Here is a 24929-nt window from a genome sequence, read left to right on the forward strand (position 1 = left end):
GAAAACTAAGAAAAAGCACGTATTTTAGCTAAAAAATGCTTCTTCTGTGTTTTCTTACTTCATTCTTGAATCTATTCTGTTCCCGTGAATAAAAAAATTGACCATTCCATTTGATTCAATTTGATGATTCTCAATTCTTTGCCATTTTCTTTCTGCTCAGCTGTTGATCATCAGTGTGTCTATTCCACTGGCGGCCACTGTGGCGTGGAACTTGTCAGTGTGGAAGATGTGGTGTTGAATTATGAATTCGGCGCGTGCGTCGTGTGGCGCCAAAAAAGTCAGAGTGGTGCAACCTTTTCTCTCTCGCGCTGAAGAGCGCGAATTGTGCTGTGCAATTTCAATTCAACAATTCCCTCGTGCGCTTGTGTGAGTGCAAGAAAAAGACACTTTACCCCCCACTCCACCCCCCGCACGCCGTCATTCGCAGTGCCAACGGAGTTTGAGCGAAGACAAGCAGAACGCTTCGGTGGCAGTTTCGATTGACTTCTCATTGTGCTCGCACGAACGCGCGCGTGATTCTTCTCATCCTCACAACCACACTTTGTGGTGTCTCTCAGAACTGTCCGGGTAAAAGAAATCTCTCTCTCTCACTCTGTTCGCCATCAGCTTTTCTTCTCCGCCGATACGCGCGCGGGGGTGAATCGCGGAAATTCGAGTGAATTTCGCCTTCGCTGAGCCACCAAATTGGCCTCTGTTGTGCGGGTCGAAAATTCTGGCGAAAGACGGCGGCGCTTTTCACGGTTTTTTCTCTGTCGGTGAAGTGCAAAAATATCTTTTCTCCATCTCTCTTCGAACGGAATGCAATTTTGCCACGAAACATAAATATTTACGTGATTTTTATTCGCATTCCTCTTCTCTCTCTCTCGCTCTCTTTGGCTTTTCTCCATCGCGAGCCCTGAAATTGCATTGAATATATATATGTATATATTGTTTTACCATTTGCGCACTGAAACTTAATTTCACTACTTTGGCACATTTTATTCCCAAATGAGAAGAGAGAAAAAAACGAGATTAGCAGAAAAAACTACGGCAAGAGAATTCTAAAAATAAACATTACGTTGAATCTTCACGAAGATTTTTAATTCGTCTCGTTTTCGTCACTTCTTTCACATATCGATTCCCTTTCAACACAGAAAAAAAGAGAAAAAAAGAGAAAAAAACGTGAAGCCACAGGAATAAATAAAAAAACAACCAACACAATTCTATACAAGTGTGACCTTTTCTTCGGTTTTTCTCTTCTTCTGCCACGGAAAATGGTGTAAAGTGTTGGTGAGAAAAAAAAAGTGCTTCTTGAATTATATATTCATAAAAATTGATAAGAAAGCCACAATAGTGAAGTTGTTGTATCGTTTTTTTCTTTTCTTCCTTCTCTTTCTCACAATTTGCAGAGAGTGAAAGTAATATTCTGAAATAATTCTTACTCAACCCTCTTCATTCGGTCATTTGCCGCGGAAAATTTGCATTTTGAGGAAGTGTACTTTAACACACTTCAGTGCCGACTTTGTGCTGCGAGAACACCTTTTGCAAGGGGGAGATATTGTGGTTGGAAGTGGTGTACAGCTTTTTAGGAAGTGTTAAGAATAAAAAGTGTGGAAATATTTACAATATTTGCATCATAAAAGCTTCGGTTTGAACAAATTGAGACATTTTCTAAATTATTTTTACGACAAAAATCAATTTTACTGCTTTTTCTAGGTTATGTGTTTGATTTAAAACAGTTTCTGGCAATTAAAACACCCTCAAAATCATCAAATTTACTTTCTATTCTTTTCTGTCCTTTTTTTAATGCAGAAAACTTCTGAAATATTAAGAAATTTGTGGGTTAAATCTTGAAAAAAGCACAATTTAAATTAAATTTACTGTAGAAAATTTATAGCTTCGAGTCATTTTCATGTTTGCAATGCAATCAAATCACACTTCATTCACTCTGCCCTGAATTATCGCACGTCATTTGATTGACGTTGGAGTGCAAAGTGGCGGCAAAGACTCTGTGCAAAGAGCTTGGAAAGCTGCAAGAATTGGGCCAAATGCAGATGCGATGAGAGCTTTACTGCCAATTAACACTGACAAACTGTGAAGGTGCGATAAATGGACGAAGAGCTGTTTTTTTGCTGGGAGAGACGCTAAATGTCTTAATGTCAATATTGGGATTGGTTTGGAACTTTTATTGTCCTGCAATAGAATAATTCACATTGTTCCATTTGACGCCGTTCTGTATTTATAAACACACTTTCCGATTAAGCATTCCTTGCGCGCGCGTTATCGTTTTGGGAAATGTTGGGTGATTTGTGATAAGAGCAATTGAATGTGGAGAATCATGATTTTTTTCATTTGATTATTCAGCGAAATAGTGTCGCGCGCGCTTTCGCTTTTTTTTGCTGGTTCTATTGAGGAAGCCGGAAAATCGATTTAGACTCAGATTATAGTATCATTGACTGGGGATTCGATTTAATCAGCAATTTCAGGCTGTATTTCACTCAATTGATGATATCACGAATTGATTAGAGAAACTCTTTTATTGTCACAGAAAAGAGTCATCAATTTTCCACTGAAATACCAATACAAAATCCCAGTAAAAAACCATCGTTCTGATATGCTCTGCTGGATTCCTACAGGAAACGTCCATGAAAAATCCCCTTTGCCAAAACGTGAGACAATAGGCGGACAAATCCTGCAAGATTCCTTAACCCTAAGAGCAAATCTAAGGAGTATATCAAATATTAATTTGTGTTTATGACGCTAATATTGATCGGAGGATATTGAAAATCCTCCGTGGAAAATTCAGCATGAATTTGCGTATTTCCAAATTGTATATCTCATCGTGACATAATGAATCAAAATTCACTATGATATTGTGAATAATTTTCTCTCAGATGAGCATATTTTTTTGTCCATCATTCTTCCCTTGCGTAATCGCTCATTTGTCATTTCGTGCCCATAAACGAGCGCAAAATCTCGAATTTTAACCATTATAAGATAGCATCAATGAACTTCCACTGAAATCATCACAACACAGAGTCATAACAACTGAATGACTCTTTCTTCTCCGTGTCAAGAGAGCTTTTTTTGCTGCTGCTCTTTTGACTACTCTTCTTACCAAGGGGGAGATAATATGACTCAAATCTCTACAACAATTCCACTGCAGAATCTTCAACACTTCAGAGACATTTCCGAATGCCTTAAATAGGCATTTTTCATCGTTTTTTTTTAGAGTTTTGCCTGCAGAAAATGCTTTAAAGAATTCTAAGAAAATTGTGAGGTTAGGAATTGAACTTAAAAAGATCATTTTTTTTGGACTTATTTAGGTATTTTTAAACTTGAAAATGAGTAAATATAGTGAATCTCTGTATGTGTCTACTAGAAATTGAGCTTAAATTTCCCATTTTAAAGCAAAAACAAAGAAACATGTGGTTTTTTGAGGTTATGGTTGGTTTTTAAGCTTTTTTTTCAAACAATATCAAGTTTTTTTTCGATCAAAAATGCTCAATTCGTTGGAGAAAAAGAGAAATAATCCCAATTTAACCACAAATTTGATGACTTTGAAGGTTATTAAATTGAAAAAATCTGTTTTAGATCAATCACATAACCTCAAAAAGCAATCAAAGTGATTTTTTCTAAGACAAAGCCTCAATTTGTTGAAACTGAAGTTTTTGTAGTTCAAATATTTCAAATATTTTACATTTTCCAATTTCCAAACACTTCCTCAAAAGCTGTACATCACTTCCGACCATAATATCTCCCCCTTGCTTCTCACAGATATAGAATGGTTTTTGTTTTCTATCTCTGCGTGTGACAAAGAATACTGTTTGCGTGGCAATTATGTGTGCAAAGGTGAAAGAAAGACTCATTTAAATTTGTTCTAAAGACGAAAACTTTTAAAGAGAGAAAAATCCTCGAGAAACCTTTTTGCCTAATTAAATACGCCCCATTTGCTGTTGTGTCTGTGTGTTTTTTTTTGTACATTTGTGTTCACACGCAAATTACCATTGAATTTGCCCTTTATCCGCCTTCGAGGACAATCCCTTGAGCTTTTTTTCACTCTCACTCTCTCTCTCTCTCGCATTTCGGTGAAACGCCACCGGAAGAGGGAAATGATGGAAAATCGATGGACGTAATTTTGACGAAGGGTGATTTACTTGTACGCAATGTCACAAAGAATTTCTTCCCCGAGCAAATTAATAATTAAAATGTTTTGTTGCCACTGGATGTATAATTATATAGAATTCATAATTTAATTCTACATTCTGTACAATTGATTTATTAAATTATAGAGAATCACATGTAAAATTCATTTGTGTGTGTTATTTTAATGAGGATCAATTCAATGAAAGAAATAACAAAGTTTCCCCGACAATCTTACGAAAATTCAATTAATTATGGGATAAAATAATCATCAGTAGTTGATAAGGTGACATTCCAAGGGGAAGAGAATATGCAGTAAAATTGTACACGAAGTCTTCTCAGGTTTCTATTCGGTATTTCTATTAAAATCCTCTTAACACCGCTTTTTAACCTAAAAAGATGTGAAAAACAATTTTTTCCACCAATTATTGTGTTAATTCCTTATGAAAGTGACTTTTTAACGTTCTCCGAATGAAGTGATTGAAACACTTTCATATCCAAATACTTCAACTGAATTGTACACCACTTCTTACCATAATATCTCCCCCTTGTCACACAGTTTAACGGAATAGGAAGATTCTTTGTGAAAAGGAAATGCAGGATTGACTGTAGAAAAGCAATTCAATCGGGATTGAAAGTTAATTCAATTAAAATAATGTCACATTTCAATGTTCGCTGTGTGAATTTAGCTGTATCATGTTGTCAACATTGTCCCAGACACACAATCAACACCTTCTGCCTCGCAGAGACAGAAAGATGAGAGTCAGACGAATCGAATTGAACTTGTTGCATGAATGCTTGTCGATGATGAGAAACTATTAATTGAATCGCGCGCGAGTTGGGAAGTGAAAAGGCTCTGCTTTGGCAGATTCACACATGCAGACGAGTGAATGGGTTGAATTGAGTTGATGTGTGGTCTAAAAATATCCTCTCGCAAAATCTATAGGCGGGAAAATGGGTGAAATTTACACAAATTGGTCGCTCAAGTGTTAAAAATAGACCAAGAAACACCGAATTTCCCCCCATTTTTCTCCTTCACACAAAACCGCGCGCGCTCGAGCAACTTTGGATTGTCTCAAATTTTGCAACTTCTTCTTCTTTTTCGTCTTTCAATTGCTGGCAAGTCTTGTTTGGTGGGCAAAAAGGGAAATTTCTTTCACAATGCACACAAACACCCAACAGAAGTATTTTTTGGCAAAGCAAAATGACGCCTTTTAAATGGACATTTTCTTGGTGGAGGTCAAAATCGAATTCTGCTCTCAATTATCGCGAAATTTCCCGTGATGATTTAGTGGAAATAATGAATGATTGGAAACTTATTGTGATGTCGGTAAAAATAACACAACATTGACTGTGTATTATTTCAGTTATGCAATAAAGCAATTTCTCTACATGAAATTGCATAAATAACTACACACGTGTCTCACAATACACAGAGAAATTCTCATCAAGATATACATTTCTTGCACTAGGGGAGAGTGGGGCACAATTGGACAGAACTTGGGGACTAATGAAAGGTTGAGGAATGAACTCATCGCGCAATAAAAGGTCTTTTAAGGGCTAAATTAGCACAGATTTGACTTACAGCTTTGATTTACTACTGATTATTTTACTCTCAGAAATAAACTTAAAATCTAGTCTCAATTTTTGATATATTTTTCTAGGTTATGTGACTGATTTAGGACTAAATAACATCTTAAAGTAGAAATTCTTACGTTTAAACTGAAAGAATTTCTTTTTATTGATAGAATTGCGTATTTTTACTCAATAAAAATTGTGATTTTAGGGAATAACGCTAAAGTCAAACAAAACCTCATTTTTAAAAATTAAATTTTAGCGATTTTGTGTTAAAGATAAAAATTTAAAGGATTCTGATCAAGAAAAATACGCTAAAGTATAAGTTTAGGGGAAGAATATCAGGAAAAATTGTATGAAAATGTGAATTTGAAAATTTTCAGTCAGATTTCGGTTAGTTTTTGGTTAGATTCGAGTTATTTGTTGATTTTAGTCTTTTTTATAAACAATCTTTCAAACAATCCATGGAATCTGAAGTCATGGGAAGTGTTAAAGTTTTTTCATACAAATTGTAGAAGTGTCAGGAAGTGGTTTTTAGAGTTTAGCCTTTTAAGCTCTTGTATTTTGTTTTGTATTGTGATAATAAACGTTTATTTTTCATATTATTAATGTATTTTTATCAGAATTGAGAGAAAAATTAGTTTTTTTTTAATGAAATTTCTTAAGTTTTCTTTCCATTAGATAAATCTACTAGCCATTAAAATTATTCTTGATTACACTTTAAAAATGACTGAAAAATTGCAGTCCAAAAGTTTAACAGAAAATTGTCCAAAATAATCCCGAAAAGTTAGACATTTTTGGGCAAAAATTCCGCGGAAAAAAACACAAATTCACACAAAGGGTAGGAAAGCCCTTGGATTTTCCTAAAGAGAATACAAAATGCTAAATAGAATTTTCTACCCTTCATATCAAACTCCCCCGCTCTCCCCTATATTGAAGCGTCGTGTGCTCGATGTTACATTTTATTCTTTTTCAATACCACTGCCGAATTACCCGCAGTATTTTATCGTAAAAACTTTAAATAAAAAGTTTTCTCTTCGTATATTTCACGCGTGGGCGAAACTTACTAACAAATCCACAATAAAATTGTGGGGAAGAAAAGCTGGATGGAAAGACAGTGATCCAGTGTTAAGAATTCTATTATTGATCTCCTTAGAATCTCCCTTCTCTCTCTCTCTCTCTCTCTCTACACCCCAAACAGTGTGTGTGTGTGTGTGTGTGTTTGAGACACTTCCAGGGGGAGGAGAGAAAAAAAAAGTGCGCGATTTTACTGTGATGATAGAATTAAAGGGAAAAAATCCGTGTTCAAGTGCGTGAAAATGATTTCGAATTATGGCCGATCTTGCGGATCAGATCGATGATTACATCTGCAGCTTCGAAGGTGTTGGCGATCTGACAATGGATACACTAGCAATGTTGATCTTTGCATGGGCGGTAATTGCCCTGTTTGTGTTGTGGCTGTGCAAATTTTTATACAACAAATATGTGAAGAAGACAAAGACGGACGCCGCATTATCTGCACCAGCAGACGCCAAGAAAGTCACTGCAACAGCAGCTGTTGCGGTCGCGGATGCAGCTGAAAAGGGGAGGCGATCTGAGCCCAAGGAGATTCTCTCCAGTCGCGAAATTCGAGTGAGTTTCCTGTTTGTCGATGAATTGCAGCATTTCTCTTGAATTGCTTCTCTCCTTGGCAGGAATCCTCGGCGAAGCCCTTGGGCAGGGCAGTCGTGCGAGGTGGAGCGAAAGGTGGAGCAGCTGGATATGTTCCGCCAACTCCTCCAATGCGAAAAAGACTCTCGCGCAAGAGTCCTGGCCCCGAATTGCGCCGACCGAGTCGAGTTATTCAACCGCCCAGCAATGTTGTCGGGCCAGAAACGGTGAGTCCTTTTCCAGGCACAATTTGTATTTGTATAAAATAATCAAAAAATTATTATTTTGATCCGTTAAATTGAAAAGTAACTAAAAACAAATTAACTTGAGTAAGAAGTGATCAAAAGTCATGCAAAATTGATCAAAATTGTGCTCGAAGTAGGTGATAAATGTGCTCAATTGCGAGCACTTCGTCTCAGCAGTAAATCAGCTGAAAATCGGCTGATTTTCTCAGCTCAATACGTTTGCTGGGTAATTCAAGAAATTGCCTTGTTGAAATGCTGTTAAATTAACAATTCCAAATTTAATTACAAGATCACTGAATTCTCGCGAGACGCAACAATATTTAATTAATATTGTTTTCATTTTCGCTTCTTAGACTTCTTGTTGCTCAGATTTTGTGATTATTATTACTCTTTTCTTCTCTTACACTTCTTTTCCTCCACACTCCATAGATTTCTGTAACATGGACAAGTCAAGTGTTTCGCTGGCTCTACAGTGATCTCGTGATCGTCAATGAACTCCTTCACACTTGGGTGCAAACTCTCAATGAGTCCATGAAGAAATCCGTCGAAGAGGTGAGAAATTCCCAATATTTTATCAAATTTTCTTTTCAGCATGTTGCAGAGTGTGTGCTTGAGCGACAATATTATTATTATTACTGCTTCTATTTTTAATGAGCTTCTGACCCACGAGAATTGACCTCTTGTGTGCGATTGGAAATGTGTTTTTTTGAACAGTATGCAGAAGATATGGTGAAAAAATGGCAGAATCAATGCGCAATTTGAGTATAATTGGATCAACACATTTATCAATATATGCCTCACATTCGCGCCCATTCAAGGGGCAAATCACAAGGCGATTTTCAATGTTCTCTAATCAAATAGTGAAATTTTTGAGTAAATTAATAAAAAAAATGATTATTTTTCCAAGTAAATTTGCAAAATAAACAAATTTTCAATTAAATAAGCAAAAGAAAGAATATTTTCCAAAGTAAAATCAAAAAAATTATCAAATTCGAAATAAAATAATCAGAATTTGTTCAAAATAAATAATTCCTAATCAAATATTGAGGAAATAATCAGAATTTGTATAAAATGAACAATTTTTAATCAATATTCGGAAAATAATAAAAAAATAATCAGAATTTGTATGAAATAATCAAAATTTGAATGAAAATCACAAATAATAAAAAAAGGAGATTGAATAATCTTCAAGTTAAAGGTCTCAACTTGCGACTGATTGCCCCCTTGCGCCCATTCTTCTCTCCCTCTCGTCAGCTTGATTGCCATACAAGGAGCGCGAGCGCGAGCGCATATATTGCCTAAAATGTGGCAAATTTTATTAGCCCATTCAATTAGAATTTGTGAGGAAAAAAGAAGCACAATGCCATGGACAAATGACTTTCCAATTCACTGATTTTTATGTGAGCTTGTAATGCCTATTAAAAGCATCTTCGTCATTGTTGCCATCATTGGAAGTCAGCAGCAGCAGAAAAAAATCATCTGTCTGAGGATGACTTCACACTCTTTCATGTGCAACTTTTCACCTTCGATCGCGTCATTTTCGTCTTTTTTTTCCACCAGTTTCGATTGGCGCAGAAAAAAGTCATGCGTATTTAAATATCAGAATGACCTGAAGAAGTGAGAGAGAGAGACTTGCTTCGGCGGATTGATTAAAAATGGAAATTGAAGTCGAAGCAAGATGACAAAAGTGGCATTAAAAATACAAACACACGCTTTGCGCGTGCTTTTAAGGAAGCTGAGATTAATTAAAGATCTTTTTCTTGTGGCTCAACATCAAGAGTGTGGCAATCTTAAAGTGGAAGTAAGTGAAGGAAAACTGAAAATTTGGAATCTAAAACCAAGAAAAACCGAAATTGCATTTTTTCAGCAGAACAAATTAAAAATTTAGCGATAGAACTACTGTTATGGCCTGTTAATGTTCGAACTTTGAACTCTAAAATCTAGGAAACCAAAGGACTTAAGTCCTTAAGTGTTGGTTCGTTGGAAAGATCTTAAGATCAGCTATAACATACCAGAATTTAGGGTCAATCCATGCCATAGAGGCTGAGCAAAAGTGAAAAACATGTTTTAGAAGTGTTCAAAATGGCAGACAGAGTAGCGCAGATTTGAATTTGTCATAGTTAAACTGTCGACATTGCAGTTTTTATTGTCTTCAATCGACGGATGATACAATGACCACACTTTATTGTCAAATTTAGCCTCCCTAATGCCATTTTAGTCAATTTTGCGACATTTGCTTTTTCGCTTGATCACAAATACAGCTTCGACTTCAAGATGACAAATGTGGCATTAAAAAAAATACATAAAATCGCACAACTTTCAAGCACCAAAGAGTGAATAATTAAAGGCCGAAAGTCAATTCCCGGGCGGACTTTGGTGTCTCTCTTTGTCTCTCTCTCTCTCTCTCTCTCACCAGAGATTTTAATCCATTGGATGTTGGGAAAAGTCATGGCTTTAATTACTAATCCTCACTACGCTTTGCATTTCGCATCTCGTCGTCAGCTTATTATTAACAATCAATTACTCAGTGGTTGTAATGAAATTTCCTCAACTGTTATTACATCTAACACACCGGCAAATCGCTTCAAACCATGCATTATTGATTATTCAAGGGGAAGATGATATGGTCAGTCGGTGTACACCACATCCTGACACTTCCACAATTACCGCGGAAGAATCACAGACACTTCAAGAACTGCAGCAGTGCTTAAAATATGCGTTTTTCCAATGGTTTATCCTTTTTTCTTCACATCGTAGATTTTTTCAATCGCCCAAAAGTATTATAACCTCAAATTTAGGAGTTCTTGTCTTAAAAACACTCAAATTAAAAATATTTTAAGGCGAATGATCAACCAATCATCATTTGGTCGCTAAATTATTCTTCAAATTAGTTCTTTTCAATCACTTTCACTTCTCAAATACTTTAGCTGAGCCTGTACACCACGTCTGACCTTAATGTCTACCCCTTGTGATCATTAAGCTTACAGAAATTTCCACTTCAAGACAGTTTGGCTGAGATTCTTCAATTCCTTCTTCGGATGAACATTTCTAACAACAATTCCTCCTCTTCAAACCCAGAGAAATTATCCGCACAGCTTTTTCTTAACTCTTCCCCAAAAGGCTTTCGATTGTGATTTTTCTTCCCAGCGCAGAATTTCTCAAAAAAATGGCAAATCATCCACAAAGCACTGGAAATGATATGCAAAAAAAAACTCTTCAAGATTCTCTATAAATATCTCCATTACATTTCATGTTTTCATGTGAATATTTCTCTTCTCTTTCTTCTCTCTCTCTGTCGTTGGTCTTTTCGGGGTTGTTTTATGGCGCACACACAAGATGTTCCTTCAAGATTCGACTAATCAGTCGAATGAGTTCAACACCAGCGCGCCAGAGGCAAGTTCTTTTTGTTCCCTTCCAAAAACCCACAATGAAATCTCTTCCAGTCTTTGCCGAAAAAAAACACCTCATTAGATTCTCTACAAATATATTATAAGAATAAGACTAATAGAATTTTTTCTTTGAATTGTGTGTGTGTGAGAAAAACACGTCCTTCAGAAGACTTCTTTCTCACTCTCGCATCAATTGAAGTGTTTGCAAATTGCAAGTGATCAATTTGGGTCATTAAGTTTACTCACCGTGGCTTCTTTTCTTGGACCTCATTTTCCAGCACGGAGTCGCCGTGGAGATTGTCAGAGTTCTTCCAGAAAGTCCTCCACCTCAGTTGACCAACATCTTCTGTGCCGCCGACGAGAATCGCCAAAATGATGTGGTGAGTTTTGCGCGCATTCCATGCCAAAGTGTCGCATTTGCGGCAGCTTTTTTCCTGCAAGAAGAAAAGCAGAGAATTGCGTCAGAAATGAAACAGTAGCGAAAAATTTTTATGAACACCCTGAAAAAAATTTGGCAATTTTAGTGCAAAAAATTCAATATTTCTTTCTGTTTTTTCGTTAGTTATTGAAATTTTAACTGAAATATCGCCCAATTAATTGATAAACTGAAACTATTCGTTTCCAAAGATCAATTTTTTAGTAGTAAAACAGATCAAGAGTAAAATATACAAAAGATGAAGAAGTCTTCCATTTTGAATGTCTTCTAGACATCACAAAACCGAGTGAAAGATCATAAAATTCTGATGATTTTTTAAAGTTCAGGTGGAAGTGGAAACTTGCCAATTTTTTTGTGATGTCCTAAGTTTATTTTTCGCTACTGTACATTCATAATTTCTCGTCTTCGTGATTGAATTCGCGGTTGAATGGCTCGCGCTAGTCTAATTCCTCCTCTTCTCTCTCTCCGCAGACAATCACAATGGACTGCGAGTGCACGCCTGTGCTGCAGGTGAAGGCCTTCCGCCAGAAGTCTGGCAAGGTGGAGACGTCGCACTACAAAGCCACCGTGTCGCGCTTCCGCGGCCGTCTCACCACCAAGATGGACTACTACAAGTTACTGGGCGAGATGCGCACCGAGGGCTATCCGGACATCCGCATTGGGCTGAACAGCATTGGCGCCATCAAGGGCGCCACGGATGACGAGACGCATCTGCAGGAGGTGATCGCCGAGATCCTCATCGCCGCCATTCGCTCCACCATCTATCCCGTGGACTTCTCCATCTACTCCACGTGTCCGCGGCCGCTGGAGCCGGAGCCGGTGGAGGTGCCGCTCAACTATCCCATCCACTACGACTCACTGGCCACCAACATGGAGCACCTGAACGACGCGCGCGCCAAGCAGAGCCTGGAGAATGGCGTGGTGTCGTCGGGCAGGCGATTGCTGGTGAAGGTGCTGAAGGGCGACGGCCTGGCGGCGGCCAAGGATCCCTTCTGCGTCGTGGAGATGGACGAGCCGCCGCAGAAGAACCAAACCGGCGTGCGTCAGGGCGTCAATCCATTCTGGGATGAGCACTTCCTCTTGTAAGTGGAAAATGCCGAAGGTTGCTCAAGTGAGGAGTGGACGAACCATTTCAGCCAGAATATTAAAGAATATAAGTCAAAATTCCATGGAATACACAGAATGTTTGATGAAGAATGGAAGGAATTCACTGTGTTGGAATTCTGAAATTCTAGGGCTACGCAAGCTCGGAAATATCTGGAATATTGTAGGAATATTGGAATAATTAAGGAATATCGATGATACTGCAGAATATTTTGGAATATTTTCAATATAATCAGGAATAAAATAATAAAGAATATTGAAATAAAACACAAGAATATATTCCAATATTCCGGAATAGCGGGCATTTGAGGCGAAAAAACTTAATCTCTCTGTTAAAAAGCAATTTACGAAATTATATTTAGTGTTTGAAAGTGTTTTAGGTGAAGATTGAGGGAAAAATATTGATATAAAGAGATAGAGTGAAGGAAAATAGTCGAAAAAGGAAAGAGAAGTAAAAAAAAGAGTTGTGAAAAACAGCAAACCGGAGGAGAATCGAACCCGCGACTTCACGATCTAGATTCTCTTATGGGAGATTTGCGCTAAAACTTTCTGTCAATTCGTTCTGTGAAGTCTTTCTGTCTTGACACGATTTCGAAAACATAAGTTCGAATTAGGAATGGATGGAATATTTTGGAATTATTCCAAAGAATATTCTAGGAATGGATGGAATGGAATCTACTTTCCTCCAACTTGAGCAATCTGCAATGAAAATTGCATTTCTAACCCACTTCCGGTGCATTTGCAGTGACTTGACGAGCATGTCGGCGGAGATTCTCTTTGAGGTGTACGACAGAGCCACGACAAATGCCGAGGGACAGTCGAAATTTCTGGGTTTGGGTCTTGTGGGAATTGATGAGTTGTCTGTGGGACCGGCGTCATCGCAGATTCTCACACTTCAGCCGCGTCCCTATGAATCTGAGGCCGTCAGTGGAGCTATAACAGTTGAGGTGAGAAAAGGAAATTGATATCTTAACTTGGAATCACCTCAATTGATGTCTTTTTCTTGCTCTCTGGCGCGCAGTTTGTTTTCATTGAAGGAGCCGAAATTCCCGCAGGACGTCGTCCGTACAAATTGAAGAATGCCCTCAAGATTGACACTCATTCACCATCATTCACTGGTAACTATTAAGTTTCTTCTCAACTTTAATCCCACAACACATCCTGCTCTCTTGTCCACACAACCACACTTCTTCAGCCGACCCGGCAAAGAAGCCCCCAAGAAATCTCTCTTCAATCAAATACATTGCTCTCCATCCATCCATCCAGACACCGCCAGCCAGAATGGACATCAGGGTGACATCGTGGACACGGCCATCAAGGCGCTGGAGGGTGGCGCGCTGCACAACAACGGCCACCCCAGCAGAAGCACCCTCATCATCCACAGCGTGCAGCGGGTGAGTTCCCACTGTCCTGCGCGCATCTGCAGTGCTCTTCTTCTCCCCGTGTCCAGAGAATGTTCTGCCCCTTTTGCCACTCTCCTTTTTTTCAATTTTTTTACATTATTATTATTATTATTATTATCACTGTTATGTTCTCTCACCAGCGGCAATCCAATCGGCCAATGTTCAAGGTAAATAGGAGAAATTCTCTCTCATTGCTTCTCTTTATTATTCCATCATGATCATTTTATTTCGTCCTTTGCTGTGTCCTGGAAGGAATTGAGCTCGCCCACTCCTCAAAAGTCCCATTGAATCGTTACATAACCTTAAAATAAAGATTTTTATGATTGATTCTGTGGGAAAATCGACGTAAATCCAAAGAATCGGAGTGATTAGACAGTAAAATAAGCACTAAGGGTAGGAATACTGCAATTTTCTTAACATTTACACTTCTTAAGTGCTTCATCTGACTGTATTATCTCCCCCTTGTCAAACAAGTACTTTTGCGAGCAAATCTACGAGTGAAATTCTCAGCAAAATGTGTTCGCTGGGATGCGCGAAAGCACTCAATTTCTCACAGGGCCTGTAAAATTTTCAACTACCCTGATAAGAAGGGCAGTTGATTATGCGTTGAGCTGAGAAGAAGAAAGCCAAATTACCTCTGCTTGTGATTTCCTTATAATTATGATTGATTGCCGTGTGATTTTCTTGTTGCCACTCTTTTTTCACTCTGATTAGAATCCTGATGTCCCTAATTGTGTGATTGCGAGTGTGTGCTTTTTGCAAGTGTGTCCCAATTAACCGCAAGATGACCTGTGTGTGTATTCCTCAAAGGTGGGCCTTAACGAGAAAGGCCAAATAGAATTGGACGAAAGCGCTTTGGCCAATGGTGAATCGCAAGAGGCGCCAGAGGAGGAAATCATCACACCAGTAAGTGAGAATGGTGATTTAGACAATTCCTGTGCCACTGCCGTCACTGCTGAAGTGCAATCCAATGGTTTCAATTCACCAGAAGAAGTGGTAATTATTCTTGCATTGCTGATCTTCTTCTTTCACCTCTCTTTTCCCTTTGTTTTCTTTTGATTTCTTTTCATTCTGCGTGTGTCCTTTATCAATTTTCTTTTTATTGCGGAGGCTTCGTTCTTTGAATTACTTATCCACACACAAACACACTAACAGACAGAATGGCAGGAACAAGATGAGATTGATACTGATGACAACGTCTGTTGTTTGGTGTTCTCTTGCAGCCTGGCGAGCCAATGATGCACTCATCGCCAAATGCCACGAATGGCCTGAACGTGAATGGCAATCAGAGGGATGGCAATGGTTATCCAATGCCAGCGACGCCGCCTGACCAGCAGTTGCTTCTCGAGGACGATCGTGGGCGATCGAAGAAGAAGCGTGACTTCTTCGGCACACTCAAGAGACGGTAAAACATCTCCCTTATTCATTACAGTTGTACTTGTGATCGCACGAGATATAAAAACTCGCAAAATCGCCTAAACTGACATCAGGGAGGCCAATTATGACCAAAAAAAGGGGGGTCACTTTTTTGTTCGTCGGTCCGTCGTAAATGGACTTAGTAAAAGGTCAGGTTTAAAGTTTTGAACTTTAAAACACTGTAACTTTGATTCCATTTGTCCGATCATTACAATTTTGAGCTCAATTTTGAAATCGTTCGCTTATCGCGTCTCTTTTGTCTCTAATCTTCCACATGTTTGTCCTGTGCAGATTGGGCAGATCCAAGAGTCGCGCCAAGTCAATGGAGCGCGACATGATACCAATCGATGCGGAGAATCCACGCGGTGAAATCCGCTCGATATCAGCAGATCGCGGAGTGTCTCTGGTGAACAACAACAGCACGCTGTCGTCCGCAGGTTGTGCCCCACAGCAAAGACTTATTGTTCCAACGCTGGATCAGTCACGACGATCGTCTCTTTCAGAATCATCAGCAATTAGTGGCATTTCGAGCGCCAGCACCAAAACCTACGTCCACGAGGCGTCAACACTCGTTCTCGAGACCATTGAGAATGGCGTGAAGCGGTGAGACTCACGCTCAACATCCCACAAAAGGCAGTTTTAATTCAAAAACTCTCTCTTCATCCTCCCTTCGACAGGCACTTCCTGGTTCCACTCTCGATAGCTCAGAGGCCGCGATGGCGTCGCAAAGGAACGAAATTGCACATTTACAATGATCACACTTTTGTAGCGAAGCATTTAAGTGGGTGAGTTTATTTAGTTCATTCCCACGAGTTCTTCTCTGCGGAGGAATTATGATAAAAGTGTCCTATTTTATCCGAGTCGTTTTAGGAGATCGTTGATCAATTCTGAATTCCCGCTAATATTTTTTTTCGCCAAAATGACGCGACATATTCCCAAACAAACTTTCGTTAAGTCTCTTCTAAGCTATTTAAAGGGGGATTTACTGAGATTTTTGTGAAAATTAGGCGAATTTTCTGACAAGAATGACAGAAGTGACAATTTTTGCACTTTTTACGCCTTCCACGGCCATTTCTTCACGCAAACTCGCTATGAATATGTTCTATTATCAATAGAAAGTAATTACACAGCCTATTATATTTATATTTATTATATTTATATTCTCTCTTTTTACTTGATACTTTTTCAATTTCGATTAAATGCGTGTTGAAATATTAATCAATTTATTGGGAATTCAAATAATTCTCGTGATTCCTTGATAAATTTTTCTCCATTCCATTGAATAAGACTAAAAAGACTCTAAAATTGTACTACAAAACACTTAGAATGCGTTGTTTAACTAAAAACTACAAATTGCTAAGCAGATGTGTTCAATTTCGCGCCAGAATTCTCTATAAGACAAATTTTATGGGGGTTTTTTTTTTAACAACTCTGTATTTTTTCCATAAATTAGGGTACTTTTAGCATAATACCATCGCTGGTGTCGTCTATCTGATCTAATCAATGACATTATATAAAATTGCACTTGCAGAGGTCTTCTGTGTGATGTCTGCAATCGATCAATTCCACGACGCCCGGGCAAGCAGGGCTACGAGTGCCGCGACTGCCAGACCAAGTGTCACAAGCAGTGCCACGTGAGGGCGCCACAGGCCTGCACGAACCCCACTGTCCTGTCCATGGAACTGTACGTATTCCCTTAGCCACGCCCCAAGCTTTCCCCCGCCCATCTTAGGCTTTCCGATAAGATCATATTTATTGCGGTATGAGGTATATTTATTTCTCACTCTCGTCTCTCTATTGTTATCTCTTTCGAAGGTCATCGCTACCAACACTGACAGAAAATCACATCTAAAAAAATACAATATTTAATTTAAAAAATACCAATTCTTTATGATGTAAGCGTTTTTTTCGTGTCACATCTGCTCTGTTTTATTCGTAAACACTAATCGCATTTATCCTTCAAGCTTTCCTTTACTTTAACTTTTCCTTCCGTTGAGCTTTGAGTTTGTTTGTGAAGTTTTCCCGTAAAATTCTTATTTAACAAGTAAAATGATAAATTTAATATTAATCGCATTTTAATTGTCAGTAATATTGTCATTGCGAAATTTGTGTATTGTTGTCAATCAAGAGCTTTTCACAGCTTTTTTTTCTGCCAGTGAAATTCCTCTAACATTTAATCCCATTGCAAATTAACACAAAATTTGAATATTATAAATTCAGTGGCAAAGCCAACAATAAAATATATCAATATTAGGCAAGTAATTGTAATCGAAATTCCCAATTTTGTCACTGAACAATTTGACGGGTGAATTGAAAAGTATGGAAAGTCAAGATCGCCAATTGCTTCAAAATTTGTCGAATTCTTACACTTTCTAATGATTCATTAAAGTGTTAAAATTGCTGTATAAGAATTTGGATCGTTGCAATATTACGGAATTTGTATTTCAGTTCTTAAAAGCTACCAATTTGCGTTGCAACTTTTCGCTTTTCGTAGCTTATAATTGAGTTTTCTGGAACACATAACCTCAATTTAGCCCATTGAAATGTAACAGAAATGAACGAATAAATGTAATAAAGCTGTATTAATAAAACTTAAAATATAATTTCTCTAAATTTCCTCGTTTTTCATGTGAATTTTCTGAATTGACTTCAAATATCTACGTTTAAAACGTTAAAGATCTCGTAGAAAATAAATAATGTGAATCATAATCATAATCTTGCAACACATTTTTACAAACTAATATTTTTGACAGCTTATTTTAAATATTATGAAAGTAATATTGCAACGACGCCTTCATTTGTAATTTATTGCAATTTTCACTGAAATATAGCAAAAAATCAATTTTCTACCATTTCTTTTCATCAGATGAAAAATTTTGAGAAAATATCGAAATTTTCATAGTATTCGATTCACTCGTCAAAATATTCTATTCACTGCAATGCGAATATTTCGTTCGATTCACTTATTTTTGCCGCCTTGTTTCGTTTATGTATTGAGAGATAACATAAATAATTTATATATGAGCAATTAACAATTGAAACAATTCTTCGTGCCAGCATTTTTCTTTGCATAAAAAAAAAACTCCAAAGGTTGCACAAATGGAATTTCTAATGCGTGAATCTTTTCGTCCATGTTTTCAGATCAAAGCTGAATTCTGCCGCTGCCGATCGGAGTATTCGGAAACTCTGACAAATAGCCGAGTAGAAAAGTCTACAATTTTTCCACCAACACATCGGCAACTCTCAGTCTCTACAAACCATCACATGACGCGTTGTTTATGTTTGGGGGAGGGAAGAAAAAGAAAAAACAGCAAATGCGCGGGGAAAACACGAATATAATCAAATTACTTGTAGTGCTTGTGTTAAATTTTTGTAAATGAAACAACAACAGACAAAAAGAACAATTCTAACTCTTCAATTCTCTTTCCAACACATTTTTCTCTCTCGCTCATTCTCACTATTCACAGACTCTTCATTCTCTCTCTCTCTGTCTCTCTCTATTCTTTATCATTCAGTCTGATTCATTTTTTAGTGCTTTAGTGGGCAACAGAGCAAGAAGGTGGATTATATTTTTGTGTTACTATACATTAAATATATATTATAAAAAAAAGAAAGTTTTTTCAAGTGATTTTGTGACAAAGTTTACGGATTTTTTTCCTTTACATTTTTATCTCTTTATTTAAGTTGGTTTATCTTCATTCATAGGACATTTTTAACTTTGTAAGGGAAATAACATACAATTTAATACCTCTTATAGTAAAGTGAAGAAAAAAAGTAATATATATATAATATACACACACATATATATATATATTTAAAAAGAGAAAGAAAATATATTGTAAAATTTGTTGTAAAATATTCTTGTGAACAATGAAATACGTGCGACATTTCGTCTGTTTTGTGTCATTTCGCAACTCAACCATCGATTCAAGGGGCAGATATTGTGGTCGGAAAAGGTGTACAGCTTCTAAGGAAGTGTTAAGAATTAAAAGTAGTGAAATATTTACAAAAATTTGCATCAGAAAAGCTTCTATTTCAACAATTTCAGGCATTTTCTAACTTATTTTTCTTAGAAAAAATCAATTTTATTGCTTTTCTAGGTTATGTGACTGATTAAAACCCGATTCTGGATATTCAGAAAACCTCTAAATCATCAAAATTTTGTTTAAGCTGGGAATATTTCACTTTTTTTGGCACAATTGAGCATTTCTGCTCGAAAATCTTTGAATTGGATAAATTTTGGAAGTTAAAAACAGCTTTAAAGTCAAACATAACCTACAAAATGTCATTTTAGACTCTTTGGTTAATTATTATCGAGGTTTGTACTTTATTATCCAGTAGAAACATTGTAATATTCCTGAAATGTCTTTAAAAGCGTCGATAAGTGACTGCAGTTTCTGAAAGTGTGTAAATTTGTGGCACATTATCTCCCCCTTGCCCTGATTCTATCGTTCTTATTGTGGCCCAAAATATTGTGACACACAAACACTTGAAAGCGCAGGGAAAAGCGATATGGAAAAGACGCCAAATGATATTGGCGAAAGGCAATGATGAAAAAGTGATTCACGTTGTGTTTGTGTGTGAAAATTAGAAAGAAAATATGACGATAAGATAGTAATTTTCGTGCTGATTCTATCTACGTCGTCGTGAATTGTGTATTTTCCGCCATAGAGGCTGACAACTAACACTAATCAGTTCAAACTCAATGACCTTTCTGTGTGTGGAAATCGCACGGGCATTAGCAAGAGTGCTAAATAGTTGATGTGACAACAAGACAATTAACAACACCGCGAAAAGTCATTTACCCAAGTTCCAGCAATTAAGCAGAGGATAAAAGGGTTTCGAAAGATCTTTTTGTGATATTTTAGAGGTTATGGTCGAAAAAGACGCTGAAATAAGCGGTTTTAAGTGGATTTTTACAGAAATATCGCATGGAATCTTAAGATATTTAATATAATTTGCAAATTTTTGTGGAAACAGTCTAAGAACTTCAAGTGCAAAAATTTACCCTCAAGTTTTAGATGGATTTAAATAAAATCTTTGTAGGCGTGAAAGTAATTTCTATAGACAATTCCTCAATTTTTACCCTATAAAAGTGGTGAAATACGACAATTTACGGACTCACCGAATATTCTGCTGGCCAATCACCCAAGATTCCCCCACTTGTCCGCCCCTCGAGCACTCGGTTGAGTGTGATTAACCGCGAGCGACTCTCGCCAGCTGATCACCTCTGTTCATCAGTATCAATGTGACCGCGAGTCTGGGCAGTGCGTCGTCGCGGAGTGAGAGTGAGAGAGAACAATGACTTTTCTGGGCAATTGGCAGAAGACGACAAAGTCCCTGCAGGAGCGCTTCGGCTACCTGATGGGCAAGGAGCTCATGTCCGACATGACCTTCCTGGTTGGCACCAATGAGGTGCGCATTCCTGGCCACAGACTCGTGCTGGCCGCCAACAGTCACGACTTCTACAACGTCCTCTACCACTTGCGACCAGACAGCATGGAATTGCGCATCGAAGACGTCTCTGTGGCTGTCTTCATGCGCTTCCTGGAGTATTGCTACACAGGACACATTCATCTGGAGCTGGACAAAGTCTTTGATGTGCTGAAGTTGGCGATGCGCTTCGAAATGCGTCACTTGGAGGGAATTTGCATCAACTTTGTGGTGAGTTGCGGATCCAGAGAAGAAATGTGCCCGTAAAACCCTTGATTTGCGCGCGCTTTTGGGGAAGTTGGAATTTACTGTTGCTTTTCTTTCTGTGCCCAATTGGTTTTATCGGAATACTTTAGAAATTTATAGGATCTTGACCTTGATACAAAGTGTTTGATTTTAAAATTTTCAAAATACTTTTATTGACATTAATGCCTCAGGTGTTAGTCAAATAAACTTCTGAAGTTCTAAGTGGTTTTAGAGATTTGTAAGAGCTTTCCAAAGAGTCCAAAATCATTAAAATCGGACAAATAGAACCGAAGTTAGAACGTTTTAAAAATAGATAGATAGAGTTGTGGCCATTTTTATTTTCTAAATTTGGACCCTGGAAATCTAGGGTTTGAAGTGACTTAGGTCCTTAAGTGGTATTTCGTTGAGAAGGTCTTGAGAACAGCTAAAACCTACCAGAATTTGAGTCCAATCCGTGCTAAAGGAGTTGAAGAAATGAGAAAAAAAATGTATTTTTGCGGTTTTCAAATGGCGGGTTTGACAACATTCTTAATCCCAAGACAAAGGAAGTTAATAATTGACGATATAAAATCCTCAGGACCGCCTTATGAACACGCAGAATTGCTTGCGATTCCTCAACAAGAGCTGGCAATTGGGCTGTCTTCGACTAGTGCAGAAGTGCCAGGAACACTTGGCGGACAACTTCGGCGATGTCCTGAGCAACAATCGTCTGCCACTGGACTTCCCCGAACTGCCACACGGCGCCGTGAAGTGGATCGTCGAGCTGGAGACGCTGCAGTGCGACGAGAAGTCCTTGTTTGACGCCGTGATGATGTGGTCACGCCGCGAGTGCACGCGATGCAATCTGTCCGTGACACCGCAGAATATGCGCACCGTCCTCGGTGATATCATCTACCAGATCCGCTTCCCCACGATGACCACGCAGGAGTTTGCCGAGTGCAACAAGACGTATCCGGAACTCCTGTCGGCCGACGAAATGACGAAAATCATGGTCTTCAGCGCCGTTCCAGCGGCTCGAGTGCGCTTCAATGTTCACCCACGCCTCGAGGCCACCTTCACATCTCTCTACCGGGACAATGGCATCCAGGAAGTGGCCACAATTCGAAGGATTACCAAAGGTAAGTCAATACACGGCGATCAAGTGGTTCTTCTTTATAACTCCGCAGCAAGGGGGAAATAATACATGTAAACAGTGTTTACCTAGATAACCTAGAAGAGATCTAAAGAACCCTTATTTTTTGGAAAGAAATCTAAAGTTTACACTAATTTATATTAAAATTGAAGCTTTTATAAGGAAATATAACAACACTCTTCCATTTAGAAATACATCTTTTAATAAAATGTGAGGTTATGAATCTGTTAAAAATATTTTTGCTAGACTTATATTAGTCTATGATTTATTACTTTCATCAATCTTGAAATTCAAACAAACATTTAAGAGGTTATCTTTAACTTTAGATCAGTTTTTAATATTAAAACCTCCGCAATTGCGTAGTTTATCTGACCACAATATCTCCCCCTTTGCTTCGCAGCTCATCGTGTCTTTGACGATCACAATCGCCATGGAATTCGCCTCACCAGCTCAAGACGCATCAACATCTACGGCTTTGGCATTGTGGCCAAGGAGGGCAAATCAATCTACGGAAAGTGTTCCGTTTGGGATGCCGAATTCTGTTTTCAATTTCCCGACGTCAAACCCGATGTGCGTCGCAAATTGTGGGAAAACTACGAAATCATCTACGTGATCTTCAAACATCCACTCACACTGGAGTCCTCGACGTCCTACGAATTGTCCTTCTTCAACTGCGCCAATGTCTGCAGTGTGGATGAAATTGTGCGCGAAACGGTGCGCAAGGAGGAAATCACGTTCCGCTTTGAGAAATTTCAGGATTTTGCCGCCATTCCTGCGCTTTTGTACAGAATTCTGCGCTAAGAAGATTCAACACTTCACGCTGAGTCACTATGAGAGACAAGGGGGAGATAATACAGTCCAGAAGTGATGTACAGCTCAGTGGAAGTTCTGAAAAACCTACAATTCTCCATACAAAACTGTCAAATTAAACCTGCATCAATTTTAATGCATGATTAAACGAGATGGCGTAAAGAGCCTCATTGACAGAATTAAGCATTTGCATGCAATAAATAGTGCTCTTCTCTGAAATCGAACATAACCTCAAAAATAGTCATTTGGACTTGAAAAATGTTTATTTAGTAAAGATTTTGACTCTAAAACAGCAATTCTTAGTTCATTGTCACATCATAAGAGATAATTTTGTGATCTAGAAAGCTTCCACAACAGTAGAAAACTGAAAGCATTGGAAGCTCTGCATATCTTCTTATCGAGAAATAGAAATGTCAATAAGAAGGAAGATTGTGCTGACGTTAGTATGATCTAGGCCTGTTTCTGTCAGCTTCCACAAAGCTGAAAAGCTTCTAAACTCAGTCTTTTGAAGTTTTCTTAGTGATATTTTGAGGTTATGGTCGGAAAAGATACCCAAAAAAGCGATTTAAAGTGGATTTTTGCAGAATAATTGAATGGAAACTTAAGAGATTCATTATAATTTGGAATTTAAGGCATATTATCTCCCCCTTGATGTGAGAGACATTAAGTGTGATATACAAAACATACGTTATATTTGTTTGCAAGATAAGAAACGCTGCAGGAAACTTGTTAGCTTTATATATTATTCGGATATTTCCTTATGGATTGAATAAATAAATAAAGAAAATAACTTATTGTGCCACAAATGAATTTTTATCTCTTTCTCGCCAACACAATTTTCTCACCTCGTTGGAAAACAGGTCAATGGATTACTTTACTATCGAAAATGATCTCTTATCTTTCGTCCCCCCAAATATTGGATCACTTTCAATTGTTGCGTCAACACAAGACGCATTTGAGAGGAATTTTTGCGGAAAGAATGAGTGTTCAATAGAGACTCCTTTAAATCATTCAGACATGTCTTCGGCTCTCTTATCAGCGCGTGTATTGCAAACATTTCTAAACGACCGCACGTGACTCGGATATTACTTCTCACGAACACTCTGTGATTATCATATGACGAAAAAAGCAATTGCCCTCTTCAATTTCTCATTGTTTCGATAGGAAATATTATTGCTCTGCTTGCATTCCATTTCGCAAAAGTCTCAGACTCAATTTTGGCTTTTATCAAGGGTCAGATATTGCGGTCAGAAGTGGTGTACATCTTCTGAGGAAGTGTTATTAATTAGAAGTGTGGAAAAATTTACAATATTTGCATAATAAAAGCTTCTGATTCAACAAATTAAGATATTTTATAATTAATTTAGCTTACAAAAATCAATTTTACTGCTTTTATACGTTATGTGATTGCTTTAAAACACTTTTTGGTGTTCAAATAACTTTGAAAGTTATCAAAATTGTGTTAAAGTTGCACAAATATTTCTCTTTTTAGCCAAACTGAGTATTAAAAAATTTCAAAATAACTTCATATTTGATGGGAAAAAGCTTAAAAGTCAATCAAAACCTCAAAAACATCATTTCAGTGTAGAAAAACATTCCTTTGCTTAGATTTTTCCACGATTGGTACTTAAGAGTGTCAAATTAACCTTAGTTTCTAGTACAAACATTGTGATATTCGCCATAATTTCTCGTTTTTAAGGTTTGACAGGGTTTTATTTAGGCCAAGAAAGCCAAGAAAGATTTTTAAGCGCATTCATAACCTCACAATTTTGTGAGAATTTTTCTAAACATTTTCCAAAGGCAAAACTAAGAAATAAAGAGAGAAATTTTGAAATTTTCTTTCTATAAGCAAGAGCGATTTCTGAAATGTGAATTTTGAGCCTTTTAAATCATCTGGAGAATCACTGATTCATCCCAAAAGAGAGCGCATTTCAAGTGCCCCACTCTGTGTTACTCTCCAAACTGTTT

At 37.8% G+C, this 24929-nt stretch overlaps 2 protein-coding genes across 6 annotated transcripts; both read left to right on the forward strand.

Moving 5' to 3' along the window:
• Window positions 1–468: 468 nt before the first annotated feature.
• Window positions 469–19230, forward strand: LOC132265573 (uncharacterized). 5 transcript variants are annotated; one of them, XM_059766288.1, is made up of 17 exons: window positions 469–567; window positions 6854–7329; window positions 7392–7574; window positions 8022–8144; window positions 11260–11361; window positions 11889–12499; window positions 13267–13468; window positions 13543–13639; window positions 13788–13915; window positions 14065–14091; window positions 14735–14920; window positions 15148–15329; window positions 15632–15943; window positions 16018–16125; window positions 16872–17024; window positions 17156–17235; window positions 18482–19230. In XM_059766288.1, exons 2-16 carry the CDS (start codon window positions 7030–7032, stop codon window positions 17190–17192), a joined length of 2751 nt encoding a protein of 916 aa, XP_059622271.1. In that variant the 5' UTR covers window positions 469–567; window positions 6854–7029; the 3' UTR covers window positions 17193–17235; window positions 18482–19230. The 5 variants fall into 5 exon arrangements, with proteins under 5 accessions (XP_059622271.1, XP_059622273.1, XP_059622270.1 ...); XM_059766290.1 differs by lacking the exon at window positions 17156–17235 and having other exon boundaries at window positions 15632–15777; window positions 15844–15943; XM_059766287.1 differs by lacking the exon at window positions 17156–17235.
• A 93-nt stretch (window positions 19231–19323) lies between these two features.
• Window positions 19324–23166, forward strand: LOC132265575 (BTB/POZ domain-containing protein 2-like). Its single transcript, XM_059766292.1, has 3 exons — window positions 19324–21004; window positions 21597–22137; window positions 22552–23166. The coding sequence occupies exons 1-3, from the start codon at window positions 20642–20644 to the stop codon at window positions 22950–22952; spliced, it is 1305 nt and encodes a 434-aa protein (XP_059622275.1). The 5' UTR covers window positions 19324–20641; the 3' UTR covers window positions 22953–23166.
• Window positions 23167–24929: the final 1763 nt, after the last annotated feature.

Source organism: Phlebotomus argentipes, unplaced genomic scaffold (assembly GCF_947086385.1).
Source record: "Phlebotomus argentipes unplaced genomic scaffold, Phlebotomus argentipes genome assembly contig_5, whole genome shotgun sequence".
Lineage (NCBI taxonomy): Eukaryota > Metazoa > Arthropoda > Insecta > Diptera > Psychodidae > Phlebotomus > Phlebotomus argentipes.